The sequence below is a fragment of the Globicephala melas genome, chromosome 9 (assembly GCF_963455315.2).
Source record: "Globicephala melas chromosome 9, mGloMel1.2, whole genome shotgun sequence".
Classification (NCBI taxonomy): Eukaryota; Metazoa; Chordata; class Mammalia; order Artiodactyla; family Delphinidae; genus Globicephala; species Globicephala melas.
Window position 1 is genome coordinate 102,376,367 of NC_083322.1, and position 25,786 is coordinate 102,402,152.

General features: G+C 45.6%; 1 protein-coding gene across 8 annotated transcripts in view; it reads left to right on the forward strand.

The window, feature by feature from the left end:
- Window positions 1-25,786, forward strand: part of COBL (cordon-bleu WH2 repeat protein) — a 261,221-nt gene that overhangs the window by 131,177 nt on the left and 104,258 nt on the right. For all 8 annotated transcript variants that reach the window (XM_030871313.3, XM_030871312.3, XM_030871314.3 and 5 more), the window contains one exon: window positions 19,522-19,704. In XM_030871313.3, coding sequence (XP_030727173.2) covers window positions 19,522-19,704 — 183 coding nt within the window. The remainder of the gene's footprint in view (window positions 1-19,521; window positions 19,705-25,786) is intronic.

Below are 25,786 nucleotides of genomic sequence, written 5' to 3' on the forward strand. Positions count from 1 at the left end.
ACAGGAACGTATGTACTTACCTGCCACTCAGAAGAAGACTTTTCAGACTGTAGGTAACACAGAACTGGGTGGCATAGCGGCTGACACGTGAAATTTGTACAGAGCTTGGTTGTCTGTCATGCAGGGCTGCAGAACTTAAACATGAATGAATGAATTTAGGTTGAAAAATTTTGCATGCGTATCGCAGCCTAGGTGAGACCAGATTCTATTGTAGTTCATGTGAGATGGAGCTGAAGATTTTAGTTGGTTGCAAGGTCAACATTCTGAGAGATCTGCATTGTTTCTGTCTACTTCTCTGAGCACTGGTCCTTCCTAGACTCATTCCGTTTTGCTGTGATATAATCAGGTCAATACTGGGAGGAGTTGTTGGTGGCCACGGTTCAGGGCTGGGGGTGGGTGACTCTCACCTCTAAGGTGGGGGCTTTGTTTCCCACCCAAAAGCTGACTGAGCATCTCTAAGTTTACAGATGGACTCATATCTGGGTGAGAGGTGGCCATCCCAACCCTAAGACCCTGTAATTTTGCATTGGAAAAAATAGAGCACTTTCTCCAAAAAGCCAGAAGGAGACACTTAACCCTTTGAGTTGTGGAGCTTGCTGTCTCTGTCCAGCCTTGAGTAGCCACAGGTGGCCTTCATCTGGATAATGACATCAACCAGAATCATCTTCTGCAAGTGGCCATATGTTCTGTCACCCTCATCTCATCATCCAGGCTGAAAAGAGGCCTGCTTTCTCCTGGAGGATTGGAGAATTACCTGTCCTCTGCAGTTTCTCCGGGAAATTTGAACATTTATGCTGAAGACAATCAGAATACAAAAAGAAGGATGCGACCATTTAAAAATAATTTTAATAATCTGTGTCAGCTCTGTGTATTGGGGGTGTTCCCTGGAATGCTGACTCAAGGTTTCTGTGGTTGACCACTGAGGCTGGGCTTTGTGTGGGCTGAGCAGGAGAGACTCGCCATGTGCCTTGCCTGTTCCTGGTTGACCAGAAGTCCAGGTTTCACTGCTGTAGCATCACTGGGCACATGGGCCACTTGGCTGATGCCTGGGCCAAAGCATGACCCTTCTGCACTGTGGCAGGGCTTGGCTTCCCCTCTGTACTTCCAAGCCTGTGGCTTCTGTGGAAGCAATAAGTACTTTGTTCCATGGTTTTGTGTGTGTGTGTGTGTGTGTGTGTGTGTGCACATCCGTGCATGGCGTGCACACACATGCATAGAAGTGCCTCTCTAGAGAAATGCCAACTGCCAACTTTTTAAATGGAAAGAAAGGAATGTGAGAAGGTCTAAAGTAAATGATGACTTTTGTATCCGTATCCCAGACGTTCCAAGGAAAACAGTGAAACACATTTGTCAGAGACTCACATCTGTGAACCAGCAAATCCACCAAACACCCTAGAAACAAGAAAAATCGGTTGATTCACTCATTTCAGAAAATGGACCAGCCAGTTAAAAATTTACTCATAGGAGAGACCTTCAAGATGGCAGAGGAGTAAGACAAGGACATCACCTTCCTTCACACAAATACATCAGAAATACATCTACATGCGGAACAACTCCTACAGACCACCTACTGAACGCTGGCAGAAGACCTCAGACCTCCCAAAAGCTGTGTGGCTGACAGGGCCTTGGTGCTCCGGCTGGGTAACAGGCCTGTGCCTCTGAGGTGGGAGAGGCGAGTTCAGTACATTGGTCCACCAGAGACCTCCCAGCTCCATGTAATATCAAACAGTGAAAGCTCTCCTAGAGATCTCCATATCAATGCTAAGATGCAGCTTGACTCAATGACCAACAAGCTACAGTGCTGGACACCCTATGCCAAACAACTAGCAAGACAGGACCACAACCCCACCCATTAGCAGAGAGGCTGCCTGAAATCATAATAAGGTCACAGCCACCCCAAAACACACCACCAGACATGGTCCTGCCCACCAGAAAGACAAGATCCAGCCTCATCCACCAGAATACAGGCACCAGTCCCCTCCACGAGGAAGCCTACACAACCCACTGAACCAACCTTAGCCACTGGGGGCAGACACCAAAAAACAATGGGAACTACAAACCTGCAGTCTGTGAAAAGGAGACCCCAAACACAGTAAGTTAAGCAAAATGAGAAGATAGAGAAACACACAGCAGATGAAGGAGCAAGGTAAAAACCCACCAGACCAAATAAATGAAGAGGAAATAGGCAGGCTACATGAAAAAGAATTCAGAGTAATGATAGTAAAGATGATCCAAAATCTTGGAAATAGAATGGAGAAAATACAAGACATGTTTAACAAGGACCTAGAAGAACTAAAGATGAAACAAACAATGATGAACAGCATGATAAATGAAATTTAAAATTCTCTAGAAGGAATCAATAGCAGAATAACTGAGGCAGAAGAACGGATAAGTAACCTGGAAGATAAAATAGTGGAAATAACTACCACAGAGCAGAATAAAGAAAAAAAGAATGAAAAGAAGTGAGGACAGTCTCAGAGACCTCTGGGACACCATTAAACACACCAACATTCGAATTATAGGGGTCCCAGAACAAGAAAAGAAAAAGAAAGGGACTGAGAAAATATTTGAAGAGATTATAGTTGAAATTTTCCCTAATATGGGAAAGGAAATAGTCAAGTCCAGGAAGCACAGACAGTCCCATACAGGATAAATCCAAGGAGAAACATGCCAAGATACATATTAATCAAACTATCAAAAATAAAATATGAAGAAAAAATATTAAAAGTAGCAAGGGAAAAACAACAAATAACACACAAGGGAATCCCCATAAGGTTAACAGCTGATCTTTCAGCAGAAACTCTGCAAGCCAGAAGGGAGTGGCAGGACATATTTAAAGTGATGAAACAGAGAAACCTATAATGAAGATTACCCAGCAAGGGCCTCATTCAGATTTGACGGAGAAATTAAAACCTTTACAGACAAGCAAAAGCTAAGAGAATGCTTTTACATTTTACAGCAAATGCTAAAGGAACTTCTTTCAGCAGGAAAAACAAGAGGAGGAAAAGACCTACAATAACAAACCCAAAACAATTAAGAAAATGGGAATAGGAACATACATATCGATAATTACCTTAAATGTCAACGGATTGAATGCTCCCACCAAAAGACATAGACTGGCTGAATGGATACAAAAACAAGACCCATATATATGCTGTCTACAAGAGACCCACTTCTGACCTAGGGACACATACACACTGAAAGTGAGGGGATGGAAAAAGAGATTCCATGCAAATGGAAATCAAAAGAAAGCTGGAGTAACAATTCTCATATCAGACAAAATAGACTTTAAAATAAAGGCTATTACAAGAGACAAAGAAGGACACTACATAATGATCAAGGGATCAACCCAAGAAGAAGATATAACAATTGTAAATATTTATGTAACCAACATAGGAGCACCTCAATACATAAGGCAAATGCAAACAGCCATAAAAGGGGAAATCGACAGTAACACAATCACAGTAGGGGACTTTAACACCCCACTTTCACCAATGGACAGATCATCCAAAATGAAAATAAATAAGGAAACACAAGCTTTAAATGATACATTAAACAAGATGGACTTAATTGATATTTATAGGGCATTCCATCCAAAAATAATAGACTACACTTTCTTCTCAAGTGCCCATGGAACATTCTCCAGTATAGATCAAATCTGGGGTCACAAATCAAGCCTTGGTAAATTTAAGAAAATTGAAATTGTATCAAGTATCTTTTCCAACCACAATGCTATGAGACTATATATCAATTACAGGAAAAAATCTGTAAAAAATACAGACACATGGAGGCTAAACAATACACTATTAAATAACCAAGAGATCACTGAAGAAATCAAAGAGGAAATAAAAAATATCTAGAAACAAATGACATTGAAATCACGATGACCCAAACCCTATGGGATTCAGCAAAAGCAGTTCTAAGAGGGAAGTTTATAGCAATACAATCCTACCTCAAGAAACAAGAAACATCTCAAAGAAACAATGTAACCTTACACCTAAAGCAATTAGAGAAAGAAGAACAAAAAAACCCAAAGATAGCAGAAGGAAAGAAATCATAAAGTACAGATCAGAAATAAATGAAAAAGAAATGAAGGAAACAATAGCAAAGATCAGTAAAACTAAAAGCTGGTTCTTTGAAAAGATAAACAGAATTGATAAACCATTAGCCAGACTCATCAAGAAAAAAGGGAGAACACTCAATTCAATAGAATTAGAAATGAAAAAGGAGAAGTAACAATGGACACTGCAGTAATACAAAGGATCATGAGAGATTACTAAAAGCAACTATATGCCAATAAAATGGACAACCTGGAAGAAATGGACAAATTCTTAGAAAAGCACAACCTTCCAAGACTGAACTGGGAAGAAATAGAAAATATAAACAAACCAATCACAAGCACTGAAATTGAGGCTGTGATTAAAAATCTTCCAACAAACAAAAGCCCGGAACTAGATGGCTTCACAGACAAAGTCTATCAAATATTTAGAGAAGAGTTAAAACCTATCCTTCTCAAACTCTTCCCAAATATAGCAGAAGGAGGAATGCTCCCAAACTCATTCTACAAGGCCACCATCACACTGAGACCAAAACCAGACAAAGATGTCACAAAGAAAGGAAACTACAGGCCAATATCATTGATGAACATAGATGCAAAAGTCCTTAACAAAATACTAGCAAACAGAATCCAACAGCACGTTAAAAGGTTATACACCATGATTAAGTGTGGTTTATCCCAGGAATGCAAGGATTCTTCAATATATGCAAATCAAACAATGTGATACACCATATTAACAAATTGAAGGAGAAAAAGCATATGATCATCTCAATAGATGCAGAAAAAGCTTTTGAAAAAATTCAACGCTGAGTTATGATAAAAACCCTCCAGAAAATAGGCATAGAGGGAACTTACCTCAACATAAAAAAGGCCATATATGACAGACCCACAGCCAACTTCGTTCTCAATGGTAAAAAACTGAAGCCATTTCCACAAAGATCAGGAACAAGACAAGGTTGCTCACTCTCACCACTATTATTCAACATAGTTTTGGAAGTTGTAGCCACAGCAGTCGGAGAAGAAAAAGAAATAAAAGGAATCCAAATCAGAAAAGAAGTAAAGCTATCACTGTTTGCAGATGACATGATACTATACATAGAGAATCCTAAAGACACTAACAGAAAACTGCTAGAGCTAATCAATGAATTTGGTAAAGTAGCAGAATACAAAATTAATGCACAGAAATCTCTTGCATTCCTATACACTAATGATGAAAAATCTGAAAGAGAAATTAAGGAAACACTCCCATTTACCATTGCAGCAAAAAGAATAAAATACCTAGGAATCAACCTACCTAAGGACAGAAAAGACCTGTATGTGAAAAACTTTAAGACATTGATGAAAGAAATTAAAGATGATACAAACAGATGGAGAGATATACCATGTTATTGGATTGGAAGAATCAACATTGCGAAATGATAATACCACCCAAAGTAATTTACAGATTCAATGCAAACCCTATCACACTACCAATGGCATTTTTCACAAAACTATAAGAAAAATTTCACAATTTGTATGGAAACACAAAAGATCCCGTATGGCCAAAGCAATCTTAAGAAATAAAAATGGACCTGGAGGAATCAGGCTCCCTGACTTCAGACTATACTACAGAGCTACAGTAATCAAGACAGTATGGTACTGGCACAAAAACAGAAATACAGATCAATGGAACAGGATAGAAAGCCCAGAGATAAATCTATGCACATATGGTCACCTTATTTTTGATAAAGGAGGCAAGAATATACAATGGAGAAAAGACAGCCTCTTCAATAAGTGGTGCTGGGAAAACTGGACAGCTACATGTAAAAGAATGAAATAAGAACACTCCCTGACACCATACACAGAAATAAACTCAAAATGAATTAAAGACCTAAATGTAAGGCTAGACACTAGAAAACTCTTAGAGGAAAACATAGGCAGAACACTCTATGAAATAAATCACAGCAAGATCCTTTTTGACCCAGATCCTAGACAAATGGAAGTAAAAACAAAAATAAACAAATGGGACCTAATGAAACTTAAAAGCTTCTGCACAGCAAAGGAAACCATAACATAAAAAAGACCAAAAGACAGCCCTCAGAATGGGAGAAAATATTTGCAAATGAAGCAACTGACAAAGGATTAATCTCCAAAATTTACAAGCAGCTCATGCAGCTCAATATCAAAAAAACAAACAGCCCAATCCAAAAATGGGCAGAAGACCTAAATAGACATTTCTCCAAAGAAGATGTACAGATTGCCAACAAACACATGAAAGGATGCTCAACATCACTTATCATTAGAGAAATGCAATCAAAACTACAGTGAGGTATCACCTCACACCAGTCAGAATGGGCATCATCAAAAAATCTACAAACAGTGCTTCCCTGGTGGCACAGTGGTTGAGAGTCTGCCTGCCTATGCAGGGGACACGGGTTCACGCCCTGGTCCGGGAGGATCCCACATGCCGCAGAGCGGCTGGGCCCGTGAGCCATGGCTGCTGAGCCTGTGCGTCTGGAGCCTGTGCTCCGCGACAGGAGAGGCCACAACAGTGAGAGGCCGGTGTACCGAAAAAAAAAAAATCTACAAACAATAAATGCTGGAGAGGGTGTGGAGAACAGGGAACCCTCTTGCACTGTTGGTGGGAATGTTAATTGGTACAGCCACTATGGAGAACAGTATAGAGTTTCCTTAAAAAACTAAAAATAGAGCTACCATATGACCCAGCAATCCCATTACCTGGCATATACCCAGAGAAAACCGTAAATCAAAAAGAGTCATGTACCACAATATTCACTGCAGCTCTATTTACAATATCCAAGACGTGGAAGCAACCTAAGTGTCCATCAACAGATGAATGGATAAAGAAGATGTGGCACATATATACAATGGAATATTACTCAGCCATAAAAAGGAACAAAATTGAGTTATTTGTAGTGAGGTGGATGGACCTAGAGTCTGTCATACAGAGTGAAGTAAGTCAGAAAGAGAAAAACAAATACCATATGCTAACATATATATGGAATCTAAAAAAGAAAAAATGGTTCTGAAAAACCTAGGGGCAGGACAGAAATAAAGACGCAGACGTAGAGAATGGACTTGAGGACACGGGGAGTGGGAAGGGTAAGCTGGGACGAAGTGAGAGAGTGGCATGGACATAGATACACTACCAAATGTAAAATCGATAGCTAGTGGGAAGCAGTCACATAGCACAGAGAGATCAGCTCGGTGCTTTGTGACCACCTAGAGGGGTGGGATAAGGAGGGTGGGAGGGAGACGCAAGAGGGGGGAGATATGGGGATATATGTATCCGTATAGCTGATTCACCTCTTTCTACAGCAGAAACTGACACACCATTGTAAAGCAATTATACTCCAATAATGATGTTAAATATATATATATTTACTCATAAAGTGAGAGCTAAAATGTAGCCAGAGTGTGTGAGGGGATTGCCTATGGGATGAGATCCTTACTGGAACATGGGACTTTTGAAGGAAGTAGGATTCGGGAAGGAGCCCGCAGCCTGGACACACCAGCTTGTGACTCTGAAGAGGGGAAGGTGCCGGGGAGCTGCCTGTGACTGACATTAGTGGGGGGAATTGTCCCCCGCCCATGGTGGGTGCCTGTTCGATAAGGCGGGATGGCCAGCTGTGCGCAGCCCCGGCCAGGGGACCTGGCACGGGGATAGTAAAGCTTGTCTCAGGCAGTTGGAAAATAATCCAAAAACAGAGGCTGAGGTTTCTGTGTTAAAATCAGAAATGAGGGCTTGAGTATTTACGTGATAATAAATAGATTTTTAATTATATTATTATATAATACATTATTATATATTAGTGTATTATATTAGTATATATTACGTTATATATGTTGATATGTATTATATATTATAGCATATTATATAATATATAATATGCTACTATATATATTATAATAATACATTATATATCATATATGTGTGTGAGTGTGTGTACATATTCACACACACACGCACTCACACCCTGAATGGGGGATGGGGTGCCGTCGGTTGGAGACCCACTGGAGCTATGGTTCCCTGCAGGACGGGGTGCCGCGGGCAGTCCTGGCGGGAGCTCCAGTCACCCAGGGCGTCCTCTGCTGGGTTCTGGAAAGCCCACTCACCGCATTCACCCCTTGGCCTCCTGTAGGCCTGTTCCTGAGGCATTGCTAGGGGAGCAGATCCCAACCAGCTGTGGACCAGAACCAAAGAGGGCATTTGGGGAGGACGGCAGGGATCCCGGGGAGGATGCTCTTTAGAGCTGGGGTGCTGATGGGGGCCCGAGAGGAGAGAGGCTGAACACAGCGTCACAGGTGACAGTCTCCGGCCTCAGAAGCAGCTGCATCTGAGAGAGAAGAGGAAAGGCAGTGGGGCTCCGGCAGGCAGGTCAGGAGGGTACGTCCACTTGGGAAGAGCACCCATACTTTTGCTTAAAGCTGGTGCAGTTGCCCCTTCGAATCCAGCTGGGGAGACTGATGCTAACAGGGGCCCAAGGCGGGGTCTGAGTCCTGAGAGAAGAAAAGAGAAGGGAAGGGGACTCTCTCCATTCCCTTCTGGGCCCCGCATCACTCCTGCTGCCCTCCCCTCTGCCCCGCCCCACACGGCCCAGGATAGAGAGAGGCAGCCGTGCCCACTGGCCTGTAAGCCCCTAGGTGAGGTGGCCCCAGAGGCAGGGCTGCCGCAGGCTGCGGTTGGGACTCAGCTCTGAGTGGGACGGCCTTTCTCCTCCCCTTCCGAGTACCTCCTGCTGTCAGGCCTGGACAGAAGGCCTGCCCTGCTGGTTTATTGAACAGGCATCCCGCTAGCTCCCCACATGCCACCAGAAAGAGGAGAACATTGCACCTCTCCCAGGATTGCAAACATAGCAACAGGGAGATCGGCTTCCCAGTTTCCTGATGAGTTGTAGCAACCATGTTCAGTAACTGTTGTGGTGGTCCGGTTTTCCTCCTTGCTTGTTCGCCTGGGACTGGAAAGATTGGACGGAATCCCTCGGATGTCCCTTGGTGTCCCCGCTCTGTTACCTGCTTTCGGGTGGGAAAACCTGCATCTCCCTCTCACGGCCCCTCTTCTAACCCTGCTGTTCGCTGGACCTCTGGGCTGGCTCCACCCCTGCAGTTCCCCTGCAGTCACCATTTTCCTTCCCCTCGTTTTATTTCCAGCAAGTGTTAATGTCTTAAAGGGAGAATGCAGAGTGGGCACAGGTCAGAAGAACTGCAGAATCTTGTCCCTAAAAATCAGGCTCACAGGCAAGCGTGGGGCTCCATGAGCAGGTCACAGGAAAACCTGAAGAAACCTGCAAGGTTTTACATGTGAACATCACAGGTGACCTGGGGCGTGTGTGCCCTGAGGTTCCCTCTCTGGGGCCAGGCTGGCAGGCACTGGATCAGCTGTGTGTCTTGTGGGGCAGTGGAGCCTCAGAGAGGGGTCAGGGGTGGGGTGCTTTGTTAGTTAATAGTAAAGTTGCAAAATTTATGAATGATTTACTTAAAACAGAAGGAGGCTGTTCAAGGTTCCCCTGGAAAAACATTGTCCTTCACTTCCTAATACGCTTTTCTGAGGGGAAGTGTGAGGGGCAGAGATCTTGTACAGATGCTCCCTGTGGAGGTTTCTCATGCATGGGAACCCCTGCCACCATGGGGCTGGGGACCAGAAATAAATGTCAGAGGCTGATGCTCTAAGGTCTGTCCTGAGGGAGAAGGAAAAATGAGCCACCTCTGCCCCAGGCAGCGGGAGTGGTGTGATGCTTTCGGGGAGGAATCTGCAGCAGTGGCTCTTCACCTTGACTTTCAAAGCAGACGCCTAACAGCCAGCAAGCCCATGAGAGGACGCCCGGGTCGTGATGAGCTAGAAATATGCAAACCCAAACCTCAGTGAGGCGCCGCTTCGCACCCGCTAAGATAGCTATCGATTTTACAAAAGGAAAAATAACAAGTAAGTGTTGGCAAGGACATGGAGAAATTGGAACCTTCCTTCATTGCTAGTGGAAAGGTAAAACGGTGCAGCTGCCGGGGAGAGTGAAGCGTAGACCCGGCAAGTCTGCTCCTAGGTGCCCACAAAACTCGAGGGCAGAGTTTCCAGCCAACACCTCTAGGCAGATGTTCACAGCAGCTCTAGCCACAAAAGCCAAAAGGCCAAAACAACCCGCATGTCCGTCCCCAGATGAATGGGCGAACAGAACGTGGACTCTCCAGTGCGAGGAAGGGTTATTCAGCCATGAGGAGAAAGGATGCTCTGACACAGGCTGAGTACGGAGGAACCTTGAAATCTTCACGCTGAGTGAAAGAAGCCAGGCCTGGAGACCATGTGTTGTTTGACTCCGTTCATGTGAAGGAACCAGGACAGTCCATCCAGAGTCAGAAAGCAGATGGGTGGTTGCCACGGGAGATGGGATGAGCAGTGGCTACTGAATGGACCGAGGGTTTCCTTTTAGGGGGATGAGAAGTTCCAGAACTAGATGGTGGTGGCTGGACAACACGGGGAAGGTACTTCATGCCTCTGAACTGTACACTTTAAAATGGTTAAAATGGTAAATCATATGTTACACGTATTTTGACACAATAATTTTTCTTTTAAAAGAAAAACAGCAGATGCCTGGTCCCATCCCAGAGTTTCTGCTGAAGTTGGTCTGGGTGTGGCTGGCCTTTCCCATCTTTAAAAAGCTCCGGGGTGAGGGGGAGTCCTGATGTGTGACTAAGTTCTAGAACCTCTGATCCAGTGCCGGCCTGCCTGGCTCTTCCACGGTCTGGATGTGGCCCCAGGCACCCGCTCTCTCTGCCTCAGTTTCCTTCCCTGTGAAAGGGGGTCCTGCGATTACCTACCTCAGAGAGCTGTCACATGATCAGATGGGTTGACGTGTGGAGGCTCAGGACCCCCTCACGTATCTGTCGTTCTGCCTGAGTCTGGGGATGAGACCCCCTTCTTCACCGGCAGCGCTGGTTCTCTGCTCTCAGCCAGTGTCCACTCAGACTCCCTTCTGGAAGGGGGGACCACCCTTCTCTGTTTGTCCAGGACAATCTTCAAAATGCTTTTGCCCTGGGCTTCCCTGGTTGTCCAGTGGTTAAAACTTCACCTTCCAATGCACGGGGTGCGGGTTCAATCCCTGGTCAGGGAGCTGATATCCCACATGCCTCGTGGTCAAAAAACCAAAACTTACAAAACAGAAGCAATATTGTAACAAATTCAATAAAGACTTTAAAACTGGTCCACATCAAAAACATCTTTGAAAGAAAGAAGGCTGTTGCCCCATGTTCTTTCCAGTTGGGCCTTCTTCCTGGGCCACGTGGATAAGGGTCCCACTTTGGATACTGAAATTTGTGATTGCTGTTCTACGGCACGATGCCTGTAGATAGCAAAGGATGATGGATGTCTTTGCAGGTGAGAGGGGGGCGCTTGGACAGTGGAGGGCTGGACTCCTCAACTGAGAGACGATTGAGTCACACGTACGCTTCCTGCTTCTTAAAAAACCCTCCTCTTTTACTTGAAGATGAATTTGCCGGATTCCTCCACCTAACGACTCGGTTACCTAGAGTTAGGGAGAAGCCTACCTGATCTGATCCAAGAGTTAGAAATCATCTGGTTTCTGGCCGAGAGATTCGTTCTCGGTTTAGTTTTGTTTCTATATGGGAATGAGGCGTCGTTCCCGTCAGCCCTGAAACCCAGCCAGTGCCAACCGGCAGCCAGGCCCTCATTGCCTCCCCTCATCCAGCCCAGGTATCCGTGAAATGCACAGGAGCCGCTTGACATGCGAGGCCTGATGCCCTTTGGAGGAATCCATTGATCTCAGCTGTGGCTGTGTAGGAAATCTCACTCCTGATGCATTTTAGTAAACCACTTATAGATCAATATTCAAAACCTGCTACTGTACAGATTTTGGGAAATGTCGCACATTTTAAAGGGAAACCTTTGTTATTAAGGTTTTATTGTTCGTGTGAATTAGCACCATCTCCCCCCGCTGCCACCAAAATTGTGCTTAATTGAGTTTGCCTCCTTTGAAGTCTCACCTAGGACCACAGCAAGCCAGCACACACACACACACACACACACACACACACACACACACACACACACACACGTGTGTGGAGCCCTGACCCCCCTCATTCTTCTGCTCCCCGTGCGTCATGCTCACCACCCCTGACTCACCATCCCGCCACCTCCCTCAGAGTTCTTCCTCTCCTCTCCCCCTCCACAGCCCCCGTGGAGCCTGCACACTGACCCCCGGGGCCCCTGCGCCCTCCCCGGCAGGATCATGGCCTTCCTGGGGCTGGGCATCACGTGTTCTCCATCTCTGAATCACACCCGGCAGGATCATGGCCTTGCTGGGGCTGGGCATCGCGTGTTCTCCATCTCTGAATCACACCAAGACTTGTCTCCTTTTCATTCACAAGCTTTTCAGAAATGTCTGGCTTTCTAAAATGGTCCTGGTGAAAGTGGCCCGTTATGAATAATCCGCATATCCCAAGCATTCCCATCTTCGCTAACAGGTTTTGCTTTTCAGGAGGTCCTACAGCAGAAGGTTCGGACTAATCCAGCTCACCTTCAGTTTCTCCCCTGAGTTTTGTTACAAGAAAGATACTACCAGTTGGATGCCCTGGCACACTTACATTTTCCTGTAAGTTCAGGAAAAATCCTGCCAGTGGAGAAACGATCTGAAATTGTTCTGATGCTCGTAACCGTCAGAGAGCTTCTACGACACAGTATTTTGTTGGCCAGATAGCTTCTGCAACTTATCTTCTATAGACATGCGTTTCCTCAGGCATCCTCTCGAGGCACTTGGCACAGAGAATGGCCTTTTCCCACTCACATTGCAGAGTAGAAACTAGATTCACAAGTTCCGTTTCTCTGCCCATCATGGGGATTCGTTCTCACGAAGCTGGTGGGCTTCAGCCCCTTGGTTTGCCCTTAACTCTGAATTGATGCCAGATTTCCAGGGCGTGGGAAGACTTGGTGTCCTCTGGCCGAGGGATGCAGCCATGGGTGTGTCCATCAGGAAGGCTGTTCTCCTAGGATAAGAAAAAGCAGGCAGAGCACACCCTTGAGGAAGGGAACTTTGCCTGGCCCAGTGTCCAGGATGGTACCAGCAGCCGCAGGGTGGGAGCGATGTTCTCTGGGCTGCTCTGCCCAGCAGATCCCTGTGAGTGTGGGCAGTCCATCCATGCCATCTGGTTTCTGTCGTGTGGTCCTGCCTTAGATCCCTGCCAAAACCTGGGTCCGAAGAAAAGGCGATGTGGGTAACAGGTCTGACTGCAACTTCTCTCCCACTTGATTCTTTGACCAAGAAGAAAGAAAGGAAGGAAGGAAGAAAGGGAAGGAAGGAAGGCAGGAAGGAAGGAAGGATGGAAGGAAGGAAAGAGAGAGGGAGGGAGGAAGGAAGGGAGAAAAGGAAGAAAGGGAGGGAGGAGGGAAGGGAGGGAGGGAGAGGGGGAAGAAGAAAGGAAGGAAGGAAAGAAAAAGAAATGAAAGAAAGAAAGGAAAAAGCAAAACTGTATGAAATCCTTTGAGAGGGGGCCAGTGTGGTGGAAGGAGACGGGGGATGCAGGTCAGCTTGGGAACTGACTAGTTGAATCCCATCCCCAGGGGCTCAGGCATCCTGAGGAGCTCAGTTCATTTCCTTGGGCCTCAGTTTTTCTCACTGTTAAAACTCTAAAGCCATCCTGAAAGCATCTGGTCTAATTCAGAAGCATCTGATGCTGAAAGGATTGTTGATGGTTATTTTAGACTATACTTACTGTAACCAAAATATTTCCCTCAATATTTAGACCAAAACCTCTACCTGAATTCCTCACCAACCACGTCAAAAGGTCCACTTGATCATGTAATTGGTTCTCACAAGATAGTCTTTTTTTTTTTGCCAGAATGAACAGTTTTGAGAAATGGGAACAAAATAACTCTTCGTCCTTACGTTTTTTTGGAATCAATGTAAACAGAAAGGTTTCAAGTACAGCATTGACCCATTTGTCTCCGGAAGCATATTCTAGCCAGTGTTCACAGCTGCCTTACTGTCTATAGGGACAGATGGCTCCCCTTCGGCTGTGACGTGGGTGCTGGTAGAGCCGCCTGGTGCAGACAACATCAGGACCTCCAGCAGAGGACACACACGGGGCAGCTGGGCTCCTGTGGAAAGAGTGATACCCACCTTGGGCACACTCGGTGTCCTGCCTGGTACTGATCTCTGATCGGTTACAAGCCAATGATAAAGGAGAGAAGCTGCTCTTTGCAGTGCCTGTGCACCCCAGAATCATTCTAGGGAGACCCAGGGCTCCCAGAGCTTTCCCTGGGGTTGTAAGGAGCTGTAACAGCTGTGCCCTCTGCCTGTAGTGCTGGCCCCGCAGAGACCACTGTGCCTGCAGTGACGCTCCCAATGGGTTAGAGTCAGAGCTAATTCCAAAGGCCAAGCCCACGGTCACCCACCCAGCCCACTTCCCAGCTCAGCTCCTTGGGAAGCCCCCCGGGTCTGTGCATCTCCCCACAGAGAAGCTCAGGTCGTTTGTGTCAATGAAAACATTCTTGCTGCCGTAACAATGGGTGTTGCAACCATCAAGCCATCACATTACAGCTGCCCTGACGGTGAGCCCTGAGGGAACTCAGGATGGAAACAGGATGCCTGCCATCACGCCATCAGCCACTGCAGCCACCAACCCCCACCCCCCCGCCCCCTGCACTGAAGGTGCACCCTGAGGGGATTTAGGATGAGAAAGCACAGGACACTGGCCCCAGATAGCTGAGGTGCACATCAAAGGGGTGGTTTCAGTGAGCCCAGACTCTTGCATCTTCCCATACATTGATAAGAGCTAAATTCCTTAACTTGAGATGTCTGGTTTTCTTTCATTAACAGTAATCTTTTGATGTTCTGACTACCTGGTCTTTTTTGCAAAAACTCCTATACATCCTGGTTCCCCCCTTGCCTCTTCGGAGCAGTCCCTCAGAGCAATGCGAGAGGCTGCGTCCCCGGTTTAAGTCCTCAGTTTTGTCCACTGAATACAACATAATTCTCAACTTTTAGGTTGTGCATTTTTTTTCAGTCGACATTTGCAAAGTGGCTGCGGTGACAACCAGATAGAAGGAGATCGGGACTTGCTGAGAGAATGAGTGCATCTCAAATGGAAACAATCAATTATACATTTTTTCATTTAAAATTTGAGATCTCTGGCAAAATCAACCGTCGCAGGTGATGTTGGTCTCTTCTCAGGCTGACACCCAGATCCTGAAATTGTTTCCTAGCTCTCCACTCCCAGCTGTGTGTGTGAGATGGGATCAAGTTATCATTTTATACTGAATGTAATAAATTCCAGGACTGTCAGCAGTGATACAGTTACACCGAGTTCAGTACTGTTTCCCATCCCGCTAGCCCTCCAGGGACAGCAGGGGAGGTGTACACCCCGCAGTCTGAAGTCCCACGAGCTCTGGGTGAAAAAGGTTGGGTTTGCTTTTTCCCGTTTTCTTTATCCATTGCTTTTTCTTAATGATTTATTGGGCTTCACTCGCAGGAGAAAAACTCCTGAGAAAATCTGGTGTGACTGTGAGAGCCAGAATCTGTGGATTTTGTTGCCAACCTTTGTAGAAAGGCATGACTCACTTCCCTACCAGAAAAGGACTTGATATTAAAAAAATGTTATTGACCAGTTTGGACAGGAGCAGGAAGTGAGATCCCTCCCGCAGGTAAGCCGTGGTCTGTCCCCCATGGAACTTGGCCACTCTGTAGCAGGAGAGAACCCTGAAACTGGAATAGGAGATCATGGACTGGGCTGTCTGGACACCAGGCTGCATGGACCACACTCTTGGTTTACCATTTTGTTTCATGTTGGTGTGAATGAGCGTCTTAAAGGACATCCGATACTTAACAGTGTTTTCATCCAAATTATTCTGTGGGTTTTTTTCTACGTTCTGTGTACAAATTCCAGGAGTGGGAAACGAAGGAAGCAGGAGTTAAACCACAAATATTCTCTGGGCAGCCGAAATGTTTTGGCTTCCCGTGGGTTGAAGGTTGAGAAACACTCTTGTGTTTCAGCATTGAGAGGGGCTAGTGAACCAAGGTCCAGGGGACCCTGACATTGGAGGGGTAGGGGGCGGGGATAGGGGTGGGGAGAGATGTTTGTGTGTTCTCTAGAGCATATTTGGCTAAAAAACCTCTTGTGTCAAAACTCACTTCTGTTCCAGAGACACAGATAATGGATCGAGTGCAGCCCATCACCCGGGATAACAGGTGTCAGGACTTGCAGGGGGACCTGGATGGGTGGCTCTGGGGTCCAGTTTTCTGCTGCCCAAGGCCATCTCACTGTGGCCCTGATGAGGTCATTCTTACCAAAAATACTTATCAGAGGAGAAGGAAACCACATAGGTGGGACATCTCTAATGTGACAGAAACATGCTAGGTGCTGACCACAACTTTGAAATAAATGGAATGCCCCCAGTTTTAAAGATGGAGACATTCCTGCCTGTGTATGCATGGTGGGTGCTGGGTCAGCCCCTCACCTCAAGAAGGAGTTGACAATCTCAGATGTCACAGTGCTCTAAGGGCTACAGGATGACAGAGGTAGAACCTGAAATAGATACAAAGTGGATGAGCTGTGAAGTGCTTTTAAGGGAATGTCCTCACAGAGCTGGGAAAATGCTCAGGGCACTTAAAGGACTGAGGTGAGTTCGGAGTGGTGCAGAGGGGTCCTCCAGCTTGCATAATTGTGGTGAGGACTGAAGCAAGTGGGATTGGAAGTTCCCAGTCTAGACAGGGTAGAGGGAGGAAAATCAATTAGTATCAGAGGTGTAAAATGCATTGTCACAAACAGCTTGTTTATGGGATGCCGCATGGGCCCAGGCACACTCCAGAGATGCAGGCAGTGGCTGGAGTTCTCCGTTGTATTTCACAAGTTTTAACAAACCTCCATGGCATGAGTTTGTACCCCCTTGAATGTGGGGCGGCATTTGAGCGATTCAGCCACCCAGTGCAACACTTCCCCAGCTCCAGACTTGGACCAGTCAAGCCCTTGCTCTGGTTTGCTTCATTTGCTTCATTTTATCATGTGGACCCTGCATCTCTGAGTGAATTTAAGTTCTTGTGTCTCCTTGCATGTTCATGGTTGCTATGGAGGTAGAAGTAAGGCAGAGAAAAGTATTTAAGAGTTTATTTTGCATTGGCTTATTTGCTTAGTAACGAGTCTAATGTCTGCAGAACTCAAGGATTGGGAGAAACATGGACATTTTTTCTTTACATTTTTTCTATGGGAGCCTCGGTAGGGGTTGATGGGTTTTCTGGGTGTTGGGCTATTTCCTGTGGATCCCTCCCCTATTCCTTATGGGGATTCTGCATTTGATGAGCAGGGCATTTGATGGTCAGTGTCGCACAAGGAAGCGTGAATTGGCATAAAAAGAAACCTTCAGGGATTGGGTTTTCCTTTGATATTAATATTTAAGTACAAGAAAATCTGAGTCTCATGGATAAAGAAGAAGTGACACATATATACAATGGAATATTACTCAGCCATAAAAAGAAACGAAATTGAGTTATTTGTAGTGAGGTGGATGGACCTAGAATCTGTCATACAGAGTGAAGTAAGTCAGAAAGAGAAAAACAAATACCGTATGCTAACACATATATATGGAATCTAAAAAAAAAAAAAAAATGGTTCTGAAGAACCTAGGGGCAGGACAGGAATGAAGATGCAGACCTACTAGAGAATGAACTTGAGGACATGGGGAGGGGGAAGGGTAAGCTGGGACAAAATGAGAGTGTGGCATGTACATATATACACTACGAAATGTAAAATCGATAGCTAGTGGGAAGCAGCCGCATAGCACAGGGAGATCAGCTTGGTGTTTTGTGACCCCCTAGAGGGGTGGGATAGGGAGGGTGGGAGGGAGACGCAAGAGGGAGGGGATATGGGAACATATGTATATGTATAGCTGATTCACTTTGTTATACAGCAGAAACTAACACACCATTGTAAAGCAATTATATTCCAATAATGATGTTAAAAAATAAATAAAAACCACCTAAAAAAAAAAAGAAGAAAATCTGAGTCTCAAAAATCTTCTCAGGAAACTGAATGATAGTATAATTGGCAGAACAGAACAGAATTTGAGGCTGAGGGCAGGTAATGCGGGGCTGTTGCTGAATGCGATGAGTTTCCTATCTGTATTTGTTTCCAATGTGGTGAACCAATGGTTCAGATGAAAGCTCACCCACAAGTTCATTGTGTGAAACGTGAGGGCAGGGTTGCCCACCCACTCATTTCTGCAAATGTGGACTCAAGGGCCCTCCGGGTACCAGGAGATGCTAGGAGCCAGGGACACGGCCACGGGTGCAGACGGGGAATAATCACTGTCTTCATGGGCTCACATTTACATGATAACTATAAAAGCACATATCAGATGCTTCCTTTGTGCCTAGAACTCTCTAAGCCTCTTTCATCTGTCCTAACCCTTTCAGTTCTCACGATTTCTTTGTGATGGAGGTGCTGTTATTGACCTCAATTTTACAGGAGATAAACTGAGGCAGAGAGAAGTTAAGAAACCTGTCCAAGGTCACACAGCTTATCAGCAGCAAAGCCGGGAATTGAGTCCAGGCAGTGTGTCCCCCTCATCTGTGGGCTGACCACTACACTGCACTGGCATCGGTGTGGACTACACCGGGCTGGGCCTCCAGTGCTGGGGAGGGATGGGGCAGGGCAGAGGGCACAGCAGGGCAAGGCGTGGGCTCCGTTTCAGTTTTAATTTGGAATTAGACGGCTATTCTCTAAATGCCCTTCCTGCAACTAACACTCATGTGACCCTATTAAGCAGGACCTAGGAGGAAAAACTGGAAAAATACCTATGTGCCTTTAGTCTGCTCCCTGGATATAGACCTTGCTCCTTGGGAACAATTAATTAGTGTGTTAGGCTGAATTTATTTTCAGTTGATTAGGGATCAGTCATGAAGTACTGCATTCGGTGGTCACGTCAAGTCTTCACAGCAGGCTGTTTATACTACCCGGCCACTTGTTTGAAACTTCTCAAAGTTAGAAGAAACCTAAGCCCCTCCCTGGCAGCGGGTGAAATACTTCTCGAAATGGCAAAGACGGGCTTCTTCTCCAGCAGAAATATACTTCTTGATCGGTTCCTTCCTCTTTTCGGCATCTAAGTGCTCACTCTGATGACAGGTTAAACATTTAAGGAGGTTAATTCACCACTGCAGGTGGGTTGAGAATCTTGCATGATTCTAGCTGGTAAGAATTCCTCTTAGAGGTTTAAAAAGTCTGCTGTTTCCTTCATGATTAGGAAAATAAACCTCACCCCAGGAGGTGTGTCCTGCCATGGGGTCTGTGATCATTTTCCCAGGAGAGTGAAAATAAGAGTTTTGCTCCAGCCATTCAAGCTGCCCGTGGAAATGATGATGGGAGAAGTTCAGGTGGGTGGTGGGCGCTGGGCTTTGGTGTCTGAGCGTTCGTATGCTGAGAAGCATCTCAGAGTGATGAGGTTTTATGTTTGCCTCTTCCCCCGACAGGGCTGCTTGACGACCCCAAACTCCCCGTCCGTGAATCCCCGTTCCACTACACTGGGTCCATCGCTCTCCCTTGGCAGCGTCTCAGGGGTGTCGGTCAAGTCAGACCTGAAGAAGCGCCGAGCGCCTCCCCCTCCGTCCCTGCCCCGCGCGGAACCACCCGTGCAAGACAAGACGTCGGAAAAGGTAGGGAGAGGGCGCCGCTCGGGACCAGGGCCCCTGCTAAACGAACCCATGAATTATCTGGAAGGTGTCTGTGCGCCCTGTCATCCTTCAAGCTTGTGGCTTTAGCAACGAGATGCTTCAGGGTGAAAAGTTAAGCTTTATTCAGAAGTCGAGGTGAGATGCCGCATCGCTTCATTTAGGGAAGATCGGAAACTATTTTTGTGCCTTCAGCCCTTAAAGGCTTAGGCTTGTTGATTAACGTTTATTTTATCTTTAGCTTTGAAATGTGGGGCACCATTGCTTAATGAGGAAATTGCAGGCACTGTAAGAAGTCTGGAGTGTGCATAAGATGGGGATGACACGTAATACAATATAGGCGCCCCAATAAACCGCGTTCACAGGACAGCTGAGAAGGTGTTTGCAGGTGAAGTTGGTTTCTATGTGACATAACATCTATTTAGGGAGGCCTCGTATCTGGGGAGCCTTCAGAGCAGAGGAATGGCTTTGCACGTGACTGTCCCGCGGTGACCAGGCAGAGCCAGCATCCCTAGCGGCTGGCCCCTTACTCTGGGCTTCTTCCTTCCTCTGCCCGAGGATTGGCCTTGAAACACTATTTGACATGCCAGGCCCTCATTTTCCAGAGGCCAGGACACTCTTTGACAGTTTTTCTGGCTTAAAATGTGACACTGAAAAAAAGTATTTGGGTGGGATGTGACAGGGATGACACCCAAGGGTGGCCAGGACGGACGATGTGCTCTGGGTGCTTTTAGAAGCCAGGCTCTCCTGGGCAGCAACAGGGGTGCTCCGCAGAGACCCTGAGATGCGGGTCAGCCTGCAGTGCAAGGAGAAGGACCTACTGTTCCTCACTGAGCTGAGATGGTTCCCGGCGACTTGCCTGGTAGCCTCCTGGGCAGATACCACCCCACAACTAGGAACATCTATGTGGAGCCCCTTTAAGCCCAGCTCTCCTCCGGTAGGAGCTGACTCTCCTGACACTTTTCTCCTGCTGTGGTGTTGCTTGGCTGGCCTGTGTCTGCTTCATGAGGCCCATAGCATCACACCCTGCTGGGCTTGAGGCCCGGCCCTTTTGCGCTTATTCATAAACTGACTTTCCTTAAGATAACTTAGAAACCACGTCTGTACCTTTCAGACGGGAGGCTTGGCCCCTGTATCGTGGTTAGCAGTCACGTTAGTGGCTCCGTGGCAGTGTCATGACACCTCACTTCCTTTCCTTTCCGGCCTGGTCATCTGTCTGGCCGTGTATCTGTCTGTTCATCGGTCACCTCTCTCAGTCCCTCCAGGGCTGTTCTTTATCCCGGGTCTTCCCATCTAACGGTCTCTCCATGCACAGTCCTCGCAGTCTGTCTGAAAAGCCTGTAATGCAACACATTTTACAAGAAAACTTTTGATTTTTATGTTTCTTAAACAGTTTCTAATAGTACTAATTTATTTTGAGTTTTCCATCATATTTTCACTGTCTTTTGATAAAAGAAATGTAGGCACAAACCAAACTGGCATTGTTTTGCTGTACACATGCCCAACTACACAGCGCAGACTCATGAACACAGAGCTGCTTCCCGTGGGGGTCTGCAGTGCGTTTCACCCCTTATTTGGTGGGGAGTTAGATTTTGAGCTTTCTCATGACACAGGGCATCCTTACAGCATGTAGCAATTTTCAACCACCTACCTCTGGGGGCGTCTTGTTGCTTTTGATGGGGAGGGGTATTTCTTCAGTGGTGAAAAGTGTGAGTTCCAGTATCAGGGTAATTTAAGCTTTATTTCAAAAGAATTGCATTTGCCTAATGTTATAAAATGTAGATGCTACACGGCATCAGTATTTTTAAAAATTTTATTGAAGTATAGTTGATTTACAGTGTGGTGTTTAATTTCTGCTGTATAGCAATGACTCAGTTTTATATATATATATATATATATATATATATATATATTCTTTTTCATATTCATTTCCATTACGGTTTATCACAGGATATTGGCTATAGTTCTCTGTGCTCTACAGTAGGCCCTTGTCGTATATCCATTCTATGTATAATAGTTTGCGTCTGCTCATCCCAAACTCCCCATCCATCCCTTCCTGACCCCCCACCCCCTTGGCAACCACAAGTCTGTTCTCTATGTCTGTGAATCTGGTTTTATTTTGTAGATAAGTTCATTTGTGTCCTATTTTAGATTCCACATGTAAGTGATATCATATGGTATTTGTCTTTCTCTTTCTGACTTACTTTGCTTAATATGACCATCTCTAGATCCATCCATGTTGCTGCAAATGGCATTATTTCATTCTTTTTTATAGCTGAGTAGTATTCCATTGTATATATATACCACATCCTTATGTGTTCCTCGACATGTGTCCATGTCGATGGACATTTAGGTTGCTTCCATGTCTCGGCTATTCTAAACAGTGCTGCAGTGAACGTTGGGGTGCATGTATCCTTTCGAAGCTTGTTTTCCTCCGGACATATGTCCCAAAGTGGGATTGCTGGATCATATGGTAGCTGCACCAATTTACACTCCCACCAACAGTGCAGGAGAGTTCCCCCCTTTTCTCTACACCTTCTCCAGCATTTATTGTTTGTAGACTTTTTAATGATGGCCATTCTGACCAGTGTGAGGTGATAGCTCATTGTAGTTTTGATTTGCATTTCTCTGATAATTAGAGATACTGAGCATCTTTTCATGTGCCTATTGGCCATCTGTATGTCTTCTTTGGAGAAATGTCTATTTAGGTCTTCTGCCCATTTTTCGATTGGGTTGTTTGTTTTTTGGTATTGAATTGTAGGAGCTGTTTGTATATTTTAGAAATTAAGCCCTTGTCAGTCGCACCATTTGCAAATATTTTCTCCCAGTTCATAGGTTGTCTTCTCGTTTTGTTTATGGTGTCCTTTGCTGTGCTGCATCAGCACTTTAAAAATTCCTTCTATCCAGAGAAGTTACATTTTTCAGATTTTTATGTGCTTTTCCAGAGTGGATAAAGTCGGCTTGAGTGGGAAAATGTATATTAAGTAGAGAATTGGGAATTCTGAATGAAAAATAAATAGTACTGTATACACTGCAGAATGAATAGAGCCCCCTCTGAGGCAATAAAAGCTTCTTTACTGAAATCCGTTTTATTTGGCACAGAATGAGTGGAGAAATTGACTCACAGCAACCATCTCCTTTCTTAAGAACATGAATGGCATATGGATTCGATTTAAGCATTTGCTATGACCGTGCTTTTTTTTTTTTTTTCCTTTCTAAATGAAAGGTATTTTGTTATTTACTAATTTCTGGGAAAGGAACCCAAAAATGTATTGTCGTCGTTGGGGAAGAACGTCAATTCCTTCTTCCTGAATTTCCTCCCATATAAAGATAAGATGTTTGTTTGGAAAGCCTTATTTATAGGCAACTGTTACTAACACGAATATCCTGAATCAGGAGGAAAGGATTATTTTCAAGGCCGTGACTAGTTTATAGGAAAATGGGAATGCTTAGATTTTCTTCTTTTAAAAGCCTTTTTTCTTATCAACTGGTATTAAAAATTCAGTACAGTAGCCCCTTCCTATCTGTGGGTTTCCCCATCCTCGGATTCAACCAATCATGGATCAAAAAGAGTCAGAAAAAAATAATCCCAGAAAATTTCAGAAAGCAAAACTTGAGTTTGCTGGCAACTATCTACATAGCGTTTACATTGTATTAAGTATTATAAGTCACCTAGAGATGATTTAAAGTACACAGGAGAGCATGGGTCGATTATGTGCAAGTACTGCCCCATTTTACAGATGGGCCTCAGCGTCTGAGGATTTTGGTATCTGAGGGGGTCCTGGAAACATCTCCCACTGAGACTGAGGGGAGACTCTATGTACTTTTTCAGGTCTTAAAGGCAAAATAATTTCAGCCATCTTCCAGGTCATCTGAAACTTTTAAAAACTGTAACCTTTGTCTCAGAATTTGCAACCTGCTTCTATACTCATGATTTGAGTATTTGTTATTTCTAAAAGTGCTTTTCAAGAAGATTTTTCCAGAGGCGTTTGAGCCAGTGAGAGAAACGGGTGGCATCCTTGTACCAGCCCTTCGACAGAGGGGTCAGTGAGACAAGGGAAGCCACGTGCCATTTTCAGAAAAAGGTGGAACTGCTCTCTGCCTCAGACCTTCACCTCTCGTCCCAGTGCCTTGAATGAAGTTTTAATTACGTGGAACGTTCAGACAGGAATGATCTATACATTAGGGCACCATGTGCTAAGTCAGTATTTTTCAAGCTTGAGTGAGCGTCAGAATCCCCCCAAAGGGCTTGTGAAAACACACTTGCCTTGGTTCCACACTGAGGGTTTCTGATTCCGTAGGTCTGGGGCCAGGCCTGAGAACTCGGGCTTTGGCAAGTTCCCAGAAAAACCCCACTTTGAGAACCACCACCCCACAGACCTCTACCTGCCCCATCTGCCCGCCCAGAATTTGGACTAATCAGATGTGAGAGCAGCAGGTCTACTTCGTATAAATATTTTTAACAGATCTGGAGAGATTCTTCGTCAGAAACGTTACCACCATCATGCACCGTTAGCTGAGGCCTAAAGCTATCTATTAAGATAAATGAGTAGGTCCCACTTCTTCTCACTGGGACCTGGGAAAAAGGACAGAGGAATTGCCTGTTCCAGACGGGATCTTTCTCCCTCTTTCATCTTGGAGGGGCCCCACTGTCCTCTCCCCACCTTGCTCCATGCTGAGATGACCCCTTGCCTTGTCCTTAGCCCTGCCCAAGGGCTTGCCGCATCTGTGTTTGTGTCAGAGCCCCCTTTATACAACAGGTCTTAGCCACGGACCCCAAGGAGACTTGCCTTCCTGTCATGTGCACACATCTCTCCCCCGGGGCTGCTCTTGGGTCAGCATTCAGATCATGAATAGGGGCCGAGGACACAGGTGCCCGGGTGGACAGCCCTCCACTCGCTTGCTGGTCCTCAGTTTCCTCCTCTACAAAATGGGAACGATCAAAGCAGCCTCCCCAGGTCCACGGGGTAGAGGTCAGAGCAAGGCCCCTGGAGCCGCTTCCTGGATTCAGATGCCAACAGCTCTGTCATTCCTGGGAACACGATCTTGGCAAGTTGCTCCACTTCTGAGACTTGTTTTCTTAGGTGTGCAGACTGTACTGTGGAGTGGCGGTGAGAGCTGGCCCCAGGGCCCTTGGGGAGTGGAGGGGCCAGGGTGCAGGGGGTCCGGCCAGGGTCCTGCATTAACTAAGTGGAAGATTGTATTTAAAGATCAAACTCTTTATTGCTAGAAACACCAAATGTATAAAGAGAAGTTGCCCAGCCCCTGGAGCAGGCTTATTCTGTTCAAGGATGCCTGCTTATCTCGGTGGCATTTTCCCCTCTGGGCACAAAGCTCAAAGAGGCTACTCACTAGTCCACACCTTCGGAGGAGTGTGGAGGAGAACGCAGTGGGTCATCCCTTTGGAGCCCCTGTTTGAGACCAAGAGACTAGAATACCATCAAGTCATCCTTCCTCAGGGGACTCAATTCACCCATTAAAGAGGGACAATCCCGTGAACCGCATCGGCCGACATCGCATTTGTACGACCCCTGTCAGGTTAACGAGCAGCGTACTTCACTCTTCATCTCTGTCCATTGATTAAAAGTAACTTGTGGAAGTCTGCTAGACAATGCTGTGTCTAACTTTAGCCGTCATCATCCACAGATACGGAATAAACAGCTAGCCGTTCATCTATTCAGTCCATATCCAGTTGTTATACACCTGCTTTAGTGGCAGTTACAGCTGTGCATCGTTTTTTTATTCTAAGTAGAAGTAATTCAAAAAATATATTAGTTATTGAGGCGTTCTTTTGTCCTATTTTATTTGAATTTTTGTGTTCGTTACGTTCAGCTCCAGATAATTCCAACATGACAGTGCATTTGTACATTATCTCCAGTTTATTGCATTGAGACGAAAATAGCTCGTGATGTCGGCTATTATAATGAGAGATGACGGAGGCGTGTTATGATCAGTTATTAGTATAAGCCAAAATGGAACTTTCTATGAAATATATGCTTGTGTAGTCAGATAGTTTGAAGAGCTGCTATATGCAAGGCCCTGCACTTGAAAACACCAATTGATATTC